Source organism: Cyprinodon variegatus, unplaced genomic scaffold, assembly GCF_000732505.1.
Source record: "Cyprinodon variegatus isolate N-32 unplaced genomic scaffold, C_variegatus-1.0 Scaffold973, whole genome shotgun sequence".
Classification (NCBI taxonomy): Eukaryota; Metazoa; Chordata; class Actinopteri; order Cyprinodontiformes; family Cyprinodontidae; genus Cyprinodon; species Cyprinodon variegatus.
The window spans coordinates 203561-215616 of record NW_015151426.1 but is presented as its reverse complement, the minus strand read 5'-3'; the positions used below and the strand labels follow the sequence as shown (position 1 = coordinate 215616).

At 38.6% G+C, this 12056-nt stretch overlaps 1 protein-coding gene across 6 annotated transcripts in view; it reads right to left on the bottom strand.

Annotated features, from left to right (window-relative positions):
• The window catches only part of LOC107100450 (transient receptor potential cation channel subfamily M member 3-like), a 185399-nt gene that overhangs the window by 75494 nt on the left and 97849 nt on the right, over positions 1-12056 (bottom strand). For all 6 annotated transcript variants that reach the window (XM_015398925.1, XM_015398927.1, XM_015398929.1 and 3 more), the window contains exons 2-5: positions 8184-8263; positions 5810-6011; positions 2654-2867; positions 793-917 (exon numbers count right to left, since the gene is read on the bottom strand). In XM_015398925.1, coding sequence (XP_015254411.1) covers positions 793-917; positions 2654-2867; positions 5810-6011; positions 8184-8263 — 621 coding nt within the window. The remainder of the gene's footprint in view (positions 1-792; positions 918-2653; positions 2868-5809; positions 6012-8183; positions 8264-12056) is intronic.

Below are 12056 nucleotides of genomic sequence, written 5' to 3'. Positions count from 1 at the left end.
CATCCATCCATCCATCCATCCATCCATCCATCCATCCATCCATAGGATCAGGTTGCAGGCCGAGCTCCCTATATTAACTCTTAGACTGAATCCTTTCTACAGTTAGATGCTAAATCTGAACCAATTCCTAATACAATCGTCTTATGAATTGTTTTACACTGTTCATGCGTTTAAAAGCTTCTAAAACAAAAACAAATCGCCTTGAAAACTGCTGATATCCATAAAGGGTGAGTTTCCCAGAAGCTAGCGCATGGTGAACTGAAGCGATGCCAAAGGATATGAGGTAATGTATTCTCATCATTAGGCTCACAGTTAAGACTAATCAAGTGAGAAAATAAGTCCCCCAGCATTCGATCATCCTATTTCAGTCGCTGACATTAATTGGCTCTGCTTGACTTGTTCAGCAGGACCCAGTGTGGCACATTCTGATGAAATCATAGGGAGAATATAACGGTGACTCCCAGATATCTCAAAGAGTCAGCAGGAACTCTGCGGTCTTATTAGGATCTGCCAATTGTGCAACTCACTGAGAAAGTGTTTATCAGGAATGTCATTGCCTAACTCTGCAGCTCCGCTAATAGGCTGAACCCTAGGGCAAAGGTCTAATAGGTACAGGAGCTAATAGGGATCCCAAAAAAAAAAATATATTAAACAAAACTATGAACTGTGAGCATTTTGCAACCTGTCAATTGGTGAGAGACAGTTTACACATTTTGTTTATAGAGCAGCCACTCAAATGAGTTCTAAAGCATACAAGTTCCTAATGAGTAAAGACGCTTGGCTGAGACTTACATCTTTGCCAACAAGGTCCTCCTGATTTTCCACGATGCCCCATGGAGCTATACCAATAGTGCAGATTTTGCCCCTTGATTTGGAGGCATGGTCTTTTAGCGCGTCCCCCACGTGGCGGATCACACCTTTGATTGAAAGATTCAGAGACAGAAATAAAGGGAACAATATTGTCACAATCAATTAACAGCTTAATGTCATGACCATGCACTCTGCCATGATATTTTGACAGAATCTTTTAGGAGCAAAAGATGAATAGACACCCACATGAAGCCATACGCAAACACTTCTTAAAGCATCTAGGTGTCATCCTCAGGGGAGCAGCAGTCATGCCCGGAGGCCATCTTATCACATTTCTCCAGCTGACATTCATTCTTTCTCCACCTCCACCCACTGTCCATCGAGTACAGACTTCCATCCATTATTCAAGCTCTCTTGCCTCTGTACCCAATCTGTCACTAAATCTTACACTCTATTCCTTTTTGTATTCAATTGTGGAAATCCTGTATCTCTCAATACTGTAATGTTTTCTATTTGAGCATTTTAATTTGTTGTATTAAAGATTGCAACCCTGGCTGCTTTTCTTATAGAAATCTGTATTTACTGAAAATAACATTGTTGAGTAACTCAAAAGCAGTAAAAACAGACGTTCAAGTAATCTGATGTACTAGAGGTAAATAGAGGTAAGTGTGAATCTAAATATTTCTCAAATATGTCAATAATACTTCCTAATTGATATGCTTTTGAGCAGAAGGGCAAAACATTACATCTTTCCAAGTGTCATTATAACCATCATCAAAATTACTTTAATTTTAATTTTGGACCTTTAATTAGATTTATTTTTGTGTTTTAATACAACAAACATATTTCAGAGTTTTAAGTGTTAACTTGTGTCATCCATATATTATAATTAGGTCTTAGATTGACTTTTTAGAAAGATTTATGCTTTTTGAATGATCTATTATACTATTTTGTCTCCAGTATTTATTTTAAAATTAAAAAAAGAACTCCCTAAGCGGAGCTAAAAGTTAAAATTTAGATACGATTGGATTTCCTAACAGGGTAATGACTCTGAAAAAAACGCACAAATTCTCATTTTGGATAAAGCAGCCTCAATGTGAAATGCAGAATAATTTTATAATCCATGAAGAAACATTTGTACACCTTAAAACATCACGTTCTTCAAAGGAGATGCCAGTAAGCTAAAAATGGGCATATTTACTGCTGTGTTGCATCCTCTCTAAACAGCGCCGATATATATTGACCAGCTTAAAATTCTGTTAGAGCAAATTTTTATAAATGATTAAAGGTGTAAAGATGTATCCTCTACAGATATGTCTGGCATGCCTGAAACCACATAAAGAACAGTTAGTATTCCATGGCCTGCCACATGAAGTTGATTTAAAAGAAGCCTTTCAGTCTGTTTGACATCAGTGTAATTCAGTGTCCTGTAATTAATAAATCACTGGCATATCTCCATGTGTCTGGTGCTACTTTAAGTGTGTGTAATTTGAGTTGAGTGAACATGAACTGCAAACCGCCCACTGAGTAATTTGACCTGGATCCAGTGGTTCATCATCCTGAGAGCCCATACTGGCTTGACAAAGAGCTCTTTAATAGCTAATCATTCATGTGAAACGTTTCCACATACTCATCATACTCCTGTTTGAAGTGCCCACTTCATTTGTAAAACCAGTATTTGCCTGCACAGTGCAAGTAAGATTCAATATGAGGTTGATGTGTTGTTTTCACTTCCTTTTCTTTTTCCTCTATTATGGATGTTGTAAAAAAGGGAAAGAACTTTCAGTATGTCTTGAGAAATATAAAATATCACAGTGTTTTGTTCATTTCTTTATTTTTTTACCTGTATTAACGCCTCCAGTAAATATCCAAGCCCCTGTAGTCATTGCTGCCTTGATAAGCCCTTTGCCAAAGACCTGCTTGAGCTTAGGCTGTAACTCAAAGTTTTGAAGGCCTCCATGAACTGAGATGAGCAGCTTAGGGAGCTCTAGCTGCCACTCCTTCGTCATCAGGTGGAGCAGCAGGTCAGGCTTGGTGTCATAAGACACCCGCACATACTGTAAATAGAGCAAAATAGATCTGGAGTTAGTAAACACAAAAAGCTGTCTGTAAGCAATGCCATCCCTTTAACTGTCATTATTTTTATATAATTAATGCAAACTTTAGATGTGGAAATAAAAAGATGAATTGGAATGTAGAATGTTTTTTTTCAATTGTAAAACTGAATTGTGTTTTAGCCATGATTGATCTATTATCTTTAAATGAATTTCCATGAAACCAGTGGCCTCTGACAAAAGTGAGCAGAACATTATGTGATGACCTAAGTACAATTTGCACAATGTTGTTTAGTGCATTATCACAAAATGAAAAGAAAAGTGCAGAACTTCCTAGACATGGTGTTCCATGTAAAAAGTTAACCATAGTAGCATCTAAGTAGACAATGATACTCTGGTGCAGCTGCAGAATTCAGCAGCACAGTGGGAAAATCTGTTAAAAGGACAACTATGTGCTCACAAACAGTCTGGCCTTTACAAAAAAAAAAAAGATAAAATAGATATGACAAATCAAACAATATATAGATAAAACCTATTGTTAAAAAAAAAGCCACAAATCCAATTCGCAGTTTGCCAAAGATTCTATAACATATATATAAAGATTCTGATTCCAATCCTAGTCCTCAAGATTGAAGCGATCCTTGGTATATATCATTGTGCCACAGAGGCTTGTTAATGACCCATTCATGTAATTCAGTTGTGTGGCATCTAAAACAAGCTGACCCTAAGGGCCAGGGTTCAAACTTTTTGTCCTGAATGGATGAATAAACCTGTTGGAGGCTGTAAATAGATGTACTGTAATAGATTAAGACAGTCAAAGTCTAAACCTAAATATAAATGAAAACCTTTGCCAGGACCTAAAATAGTCACTTCATCAAAAGCAATTGCACGACTTCCTGGTATGTTTGAAAAACAGTAAGACTTAAGCTGGGCATCACTGTACGATTTTTTTCCCTTTTCGGACCGATCTGTAAGGTTGGGAGAAAATCAAACATGTTTCAAATTCAGTCGGCCGTCGTAAGGTGGTTGTGGGCAAATCGCTCAGTGGGCATGCGCAGAAAAGGACTCTTCTTCCTCTTCCTCTCAGACAAAAACACAGAGGCATGGGAGAAAATGGAATTCTTTCAGTAAGATTGACAGACCGTAGTAGCCACATTTGCTCAGCCATGTCTTTGTCCAAATAAGTCGTTGCCTTTTCTTTTTAGGGCTTTCAGCACAAAAATTGCACTAATTGCCAAGGCAGCACGTTTCATTCTATTGAGCTTCATATTCTTCTTCTGCTTGTTTGGCTTCCGGATAGCTGAGTCCCAGTAGCACCATCTCACTGCGTTTTTAGACGTACAGTGTCATCAGGTGGATCGCATCAGAGCGTCGGGCCACACAGTGTGAGAACATACATTGTGAGCTGTGAACACCCACTGTACGACGGAAACCTGCACAGCTGTAGCTGCATGCAACAATTGACAAAAATCGCGCAGTGTATGCCGAGCTTTATAGCTGTCAAATGTCTCAAACAGTTAGAGTACTTTGTCCTGTAAATAGACTTAGTTTTTGTTTGAAGAAAAAGTTGTATCATGAAGAATCAGCTCAGGAGATGACCTAACCCTATGATGACCAGAATTGGGTTTCTGAAAAGGAGGACACTTGTTCTTTTTTGGGGGGGTATGAAGCATCGACTGCTGCGCCGCTGACTGGACCAGACCTCAACAGAGAGGAAGAGGAGGGCTGGGGAGCGGTAAGGCAGGCGGGGGGAAGCACGGGGCAGCCGATGTCCAGGGTACCATCCCGGAGTTGGGTTCAGTCGTTCCGTCCTCCGCTGGCTCCCTAGCCCTGTCTGGACCAGCCCTGGAGGTGACTGCTCGGTTCGAGTGCCCAGTGTGTTTCGACATTTTTATAGGTATGAAAAGTAGGACATGTCTGGGAAAAGGAAGTCGTCTGGTCACCCTACCTACCCTAATTCAACTCCAAACTACTTACTAAAATGGATTGACCAAATTTTGTCATCTCATAGTTATCTGAGATATTATTTTGCTTAAAAACAACAAGTCTTTATACATTCCTATCATAATTCCATGGGCCTAATGAATTTTTTGTGTTAGGAATTTTCCTGTTGAGAACTCACTCATACAGTAATCTTGTTAAATTGAGTCATTTACAGAAAACTGCAGGCTTAGGTGGATTACGTCTTGTTATGAGATCTTTTGCTTTCAACAATCATAAACAATATTATCCATCGAAACCATCCAACAAGGTGTATCTATATTTATCTAGCACAGCTTTCATGTGACTACTTTCCAGGACAATTCCTTTCACATACCCACGCACATCTACCATTATCTTCTCTTTGCCTTTGCTGCCAACCTAGAGTCTATTTATAATCTGTTTTGAAACAGAACAGAAATAGATTCTTTTGCTTCTTTATCCCGTTGATACCATCACCACCTAAACCTATAATGCAAAAGGCTTGCTAATTTTAAAATCTTCATTTATTTTCAACCTAATAGTGCATAAACGTGCCTGTATGGCTTCATGCATTCACTGTTAAGATGGCTTTATCCAGTTGATAAATATTTTAGAATATAGTCCAGGAATCTTTGCAGTTGTTTTTTATTGTTGTACTGTAATGAGTCTTAATCAGTAAATCAGTCACAAACGTAGACATCATCATCCACCTGCTGTCAGAGTTACTCTGTCTGCATTTTGCACAACACAAGTGAATGTCATTAACATGATTTATTGCATCTTAGGATTCCAATCCAAATCTGACTTTTGACCTGTAGAAGGCACATAGCCATATGGGCATAAAGATATTTTGAAAATATGGGTAAATCTCCATAGCTCTTTTTGACAGTTTTAAGATGAGCAACTTGCTAAGTTTTGACTACTTTTGTTGCAAAGGATCTTGCTGCATCCCTAAATTGCAGCTCTTAACATGCAGGAGTCACCATGGCTTTGTTGGAGTGTCCTCCTCCCTGGAACTCGATGGTACCGAAGGCATCAGTGGGGCTGAGCTGTGTGTGCTTGCTGATTGACCACTTCTCTGACAGGCTGTCATTCTTGCCCAAACGCTCTGCCTTGTCATTTTGGCTCGATGAGATGCCGGGCGGCAAACCCACATGCTGACCTATGAGACGACCACAACAGCACCTGGACAGGAAGGAAAAAAAGGTAAGAGCCGGGTAAAGATCGACGTATTTCACAGGGCTTTACTTGAAATAATTGAAATGTTGTGAAGTGTGATCCCTAGGCAAAGCGGCTGTAACAGTACGAATGAGAAGAGAGACTGTGATAGACAGTGACAGAGAAAAGAGTGTGAAAAGCTGCCATAATCGGGTGTAAGAGGGGGAGAAGGCTGAAGTGGCAGCTTGTCATCTCGCTTTCATCTTCTTATAGGGAGGAGGAGAGATGAAGGATTTGCAGGCCTGTGCAGCAGCTCATAGACTCTGTCCCCTTTTGTTCGCTCCTCTTAAAACAACTGTTTTTTTCTATTTGTTCTGGCCTTCTTCTGCATTTCAGTAACTTGGCAGAATGACAGTCGGGAATCGTGTGATTCCTGAATGGGCCAAGGCACCCTAAAACCCAAGCTTTTCAATTTTATGATTATGGCAAAATAAAAGTCACTGGATGAAGAGACATAGGAGGCTTTGATTCTGACTTCATTTCTCTTTCTTCTCTCACTGAATGTTTTCTCTTTTCCTTCCTCTGCCAAGAGCATGAACAAACTATTAATGCTTTTAATACAAAAACATCTCTTTTCATTTCTATCTTGATCTTTTGCATTCAGTTGATTGGTGTAATCTTGCTAATGTGTTTTTTTTAATCAACAGTCTTTACGGTTTTTGTGTATATTTTAGTTTGTGTGGAGCTTATTAAAATCGGCTTAACCACAGAGCTGTTTTTTTTTATTATTATTTTTTTTACCACAGATAACCAACATGCAACCACTCAAAGTGCTAACTGCTTTGCTAATTCTTCTAACTGCTTTGCTTTCTGCAGTCTCACTATTATACAGACTTTGTTTAGAAGAGCTAATCATCTTAGACATTTGGAAAAGCAGCATTAAGCAGTAAAAATTAGGCAGAACAATGTCGCCGTCTTCATTTTTAGATCTTTAAGCTGAATCGTCCTTTAGCTTTGTAATAATAGTAATTGCTTTTCAAAGTAAGTCCAATGCTCTTTATTGTTGTTATACAATGTACAATGAGATCAGAGAGCTTACAGTATTTACTGTACTGACAAATGAAATTACTACCAAAAATACTATTTCCAAATGAAGTTAAACATTTCCCAGTTAAACATAAAACTAAGATAGATACAGTATGTAAAGATAAGGGATTAAAACATATTGCATGGGATATTAGTTATGTGCTTACATTCACAAAAAATCATATTACTGTAAATGTATGGAGTAATCCTGTGGAGGTACAGTAGATAAGAGCAGCATGGGATTTCATGATGGCTCTCATAAAGACACTATTTCTCAGTCTGTTTGCCCTAGATTTGATGTATCTATAATGTCTCCCAGAAGGCACTAGCTTCAACAGCTGAACTGTCCATGATGATTTTGTGAGCTCTGGTGAGGCCCTGCAAGCTGCATATGCCTGTGAGGGAGGGGAGAGGGTAGCTATCAATCCTCTCTTCTGCACTGAGCGTCCTCTGAAGCCTCACTCTGTCTGCCTTAGTGCAGTTCCTGTATTAGGTGGAAACGCAGTACATCAGCAGGGTCTCAATGGACAAGCATTAAAAGGCCAGCAGCAGCTTCTTGCCTATGTTGTGCCTCTTGAGAATTTGAAGGAAGTCTAGATGATGCTGTTAGACCTTCTTGATAACAGCTTAGGTGTTAAAAGTCCAGGAGAGGTCATCAGAACTGGACTCCCAGGACCCTGAAATTGTGGATTCTTCCCACACACTCACCTTTCATGTTGAGGGGTTGTGTGTGTGTATGTACAGTATAACGCTAACTTTTGTCTGATGTTGGCATTTAAGGGCTGATTTGACAAGTTCAATAAGATCAGCTTTAGATGACCCTGCAGAGGCTCTTATGTATCTTCTATTTGACAGCATTGTTGAACAAATAACTTGCAAAATTAATAAAAAAATCTATAATTATTGTATAAGTGTCAAGATGTCACCATACCCATCATAAACTTACACTCAAAAGTTTCCCATGAAGCACTAAATCTGCACAACCCTTACTTTTGAAAAAAAAAAAAAAAAGGTTTCTATTGATTTGAGTCAGAAAAAGGTCAAACAAATCCAAATGACCTAAACTGGCTGAAATAAAACATAAATTTGAGCTATAAAAACATCTGTACTCACCTATGGGGGTCTTTGGTGCTCGCGATGATATGAACACATTCTCTCTTGCTGAATGCCCTTTCTATCCATGATTTCTGTGCCTGCATGAGACAGAAAATGAGACAGAAAATTCAGTGTGCTATAAAAATATGTCCATGGAGAAACGTCAGCTAAAACCCAGGAAACATTGGTTATGTTATCATTTCTCCAGTTTAAGCAATGGTTGACAGATAATGGTAAATGGTTTGTACTTAAATTGCAGCATTTTCAAGTTAGGGGAATCCAAAGCACTCATGTGTGCACACTTAAAACATTAATAACGGATAGAGTTTGATATGTGGGATTTCAAACAGGCAGTCCAATTGTTCATTTATGAAACTTTAATACCCTGCAGTCACATGTGGTCCAGGTTAGAGAGACTAACAGAATCCAATTATCCTGTTTCCAACCTGTATGGAATGACACTGCAAAATAATAAAGTCGTACACACACACTCCTCCAAGTAGAAAGTTAATGTCTAACAGAGGTATTTGCCTGGATATTGTGCAGGTAAAGCATACCAATTTCAGAAATGGTAAAAATGTTTGAAGGACTTGCACTAGTTGCTCTTTATTTAGACACAACAGACTAGATTTCCATGTATATTTTTTTTTTCTAAGGGTACTCTATATTTTTCACATTTCCGAATGTTTAACTTTTTTATTTTTTTATTTCTTCTTGTCTATTACACTAGGTGGGCCGTCTAAGTCGGGCGTTGCAAAATATGTTTCAGTGTTTGGATATACTGTAGCAGTGACATGGTTTCTCACTGTACTCTCTTTACAGAGAAAAAAACATCTAGGAACAAAAAACACCATCCCTCTATTGGACTGGCATGTCTTTAAAGTCCAAACTGATGACATTAAAAACATTTTTGAAAACCTATTTTTTTTATACATGAAGTTGAAAAGAGCTGTGTTAACCATTTATGTAATCCTCACACATACAGTATAAATAGGCTGAAGGTGTCAAGGGTCAATGAATAAAATTTAGTTTAATTTACTGGAATAACTATTGAACACTCCTACTGAAATGTAGAAAATACTCACATTCATCTCTGAAATTATTTTTTGGGGTATTCTTCAATGGAAAAACTATATTAAAAACTTAAAAAACCTTTAAGTTTGTGCTCTCTGATTTTAATTTTTCCCACACATTTTTTATTTTCTTCAATTAAGTTCCTGCAACTTTAGTTTCAGTTTGTGAAACTAAAGCTTCAAGAATGACTAGTTCAAAGTCTATGTTGCTCTGCTCTGTCAAATTGAAAAAAAAAAAAAAAAAACTTATCATACAGTTTTATTCTAGGCTTAATTAATTAATTCTAGGCTTAATTCATTCCAGTTTATTTAGATTTAGCCAAAAATGTAAGACTATATTTCCCTGTAAATGTTTCCTTCAGCTGCTTCTTTAGTACTATATTTTGGAAAACAGATTCAAATCCTGTGGCTCCAAAGTAAGATCTTGGTGGGGTTTTTTGTTTTTATGAGCAAGAATGCATAACCAAAAAAATATGTGCAATAACATAAATTTATCTCAGTTAAGGTCTATAGCAGACCTGGGCATTTTACGGCCCGCGGGCCACATCCGGCCCGTTGGCTGTCCCTGTCTGGCCCGCATGAAGTCAAGTAAATTAAAACATAAATCAAAAAATAGGCCTATTTAATCTGAGCATGAAATACGGCAGTATTACTTTTATTTTGAAAAGACTGCCATTGCTTTTTTTTTTTGTGTTTACGTAGTGACGCACATGCGTAAGTGAACGGCGACAGGTGATGCTTGTAAGAAAAAAAAAGTGATGCTGGTAAGCTCGCCCTCAACATGTCAGCCCACGGCAAAAAGAGGAAAATCGACACAGAATGCAACGTTTTCAACAAGACATGGACTGCTAAATATTTATTTACAGAAGTCAAAGGTAAAGCCGTGTGCTTAGTTTGTGGTGTACAGGTCGCCGTGCTTAAGGATTACAATTTGAAGCGCCACGTGACCAAACATGAGGAGAAATACAAGAACTCGTCTGACCACGAGCGCGCAAAGGAGTCGGATGCTTTGCTAGCTAAGCTGCAAAACCAACAAGGACTTTTTACAAAACTTTGCACATCCAGAGATGCAGCTGTCAAGCAAGTTATGTCATATCCCACAAAATCGCTAGAAAAAGTAAGCCGTTTTCTGACGGGGAGTTTATTAAAGAGTGTTTGTTGGACTGTGCTGCCCTAATATGCCCGGAGAAAAAGGGAGCTTTTGAGAACGTGCCTCTCTCACGACGGACTGTAATGAGGAGGGTGGAGGACATTGCGGGGAATCTGGAACTTCAGCTGAAGAACAGAGCGGTCAGCTTCGACAAATTTTCCCTTGCTTTGGATGAAAGCTGCAATGTAAGTGACACTGCCCAGTTACTTATTTTCATACGTGGGATATCTGCAGACTTTAAAATCACGGAGGAGCTGGCAGCCATGCAGTCAATGAAAGGGACAACAACCGGGAGTGATTTATTCACGGAGGTACTGTAAATGCGTGTTTGGACAAGTTGGAACTAAAATTGGACAAGCTGGCATGTGTGACAACAGATGGTTGTCCAAATCTGACTGGGAAAAATGTTGGACTTTTGAAGAGAATGCAGGATAAAGTGACAGAAATTAACCCTGATCAGAAATTGACATTTTTGCATTGTATTATACATCAGGAAGTGTTGTGGCTGGATTTTTCCCACTGAGCATGTAAAATGAACTGTAAAACATGAAAAGCATTTATTGCTTTTTGCATGAAGTTGACAGTTGCTTATCTTAAATATACTGTAAAACACTTTCAGTATTTGGGAAAATTAACGTGTTAAAAATAAAATGAAACACTGATGCAATTATTGTTTCCATTAAATTCTATTAAATTCTATGTTTTTTACAATAGGAAAAATTAATACTGGGCAGAATTAAGCTCATGTTATTGTTGGTTTGGCCCTCCAACACAAGTCAGTTTTCTTGTGTGGCCCCTTTTAAAAATGAATTGCCCACCCCTGGTCTATAGGCTATGTCCGTCCATCCATCCATCCATCCATCCATCCATCCATCCATCCATCCATCCATCCAATTCCGCTAATCTGGAGTTGGGTTGGGGGGTAGCAGCTTCAGTATGGAGGCCCAGACACCGCTTTCCCTAGTCACTTGGGCCAGTTCCTCTGTGGGAACCCCAACATGTTCCCAGGGCAGCTGAGAAACATAGACCCTCCAGCATGTGCAGGGTCTCCCTCTGGGTCTCCTCCCAGTGGGACATATCCAGAACTCCTCACTTCTTGCTGTGGAACACTGTATCACCTTTACAACCTCAGCAGGGTCCTGGAGGGTGCATGGGAGTTCGCTCAACCAGTTTTCACATGCATGCAGTAAGTCTGAAATGTTTCCGGTGAGAGTTGGACTTTGCCAACGTTGCCCTTTGTCACCGATTCTATAGACTATGTTGTACATTTTATTTGCTTGTTGTAATTCTTGTCAGAAGTTGTTGCATGAGCTTCAATGTGCTTTTCTTCAGTAGTTGGATTTTTTCCACTAAGCATTGTCACTTCCAATACTAATCAGCATGTTACTCAGTTTCTTGTTTTTACGGTAATCAAAAAACTAGACTGTTCATTTCAAGTTTTTCCAAATATGTCAACACTTAAACATTGCCTGTTGGAAACACCTCAATGGTTTGTTTATTGTTAAATCTTACTTTTTAGATTTATGAACTTGACCTGGAACATTTAGAAGTTTTGAAAATTCTTCTAAAAATGCCACCAGTATGTTTTGCCGTAATCAGGCTGCAAAGCTTTTTAGAGCGCTTTTTTATATTTGGTCAACTTTATATTAATGTGTTAGTGTTCATTTA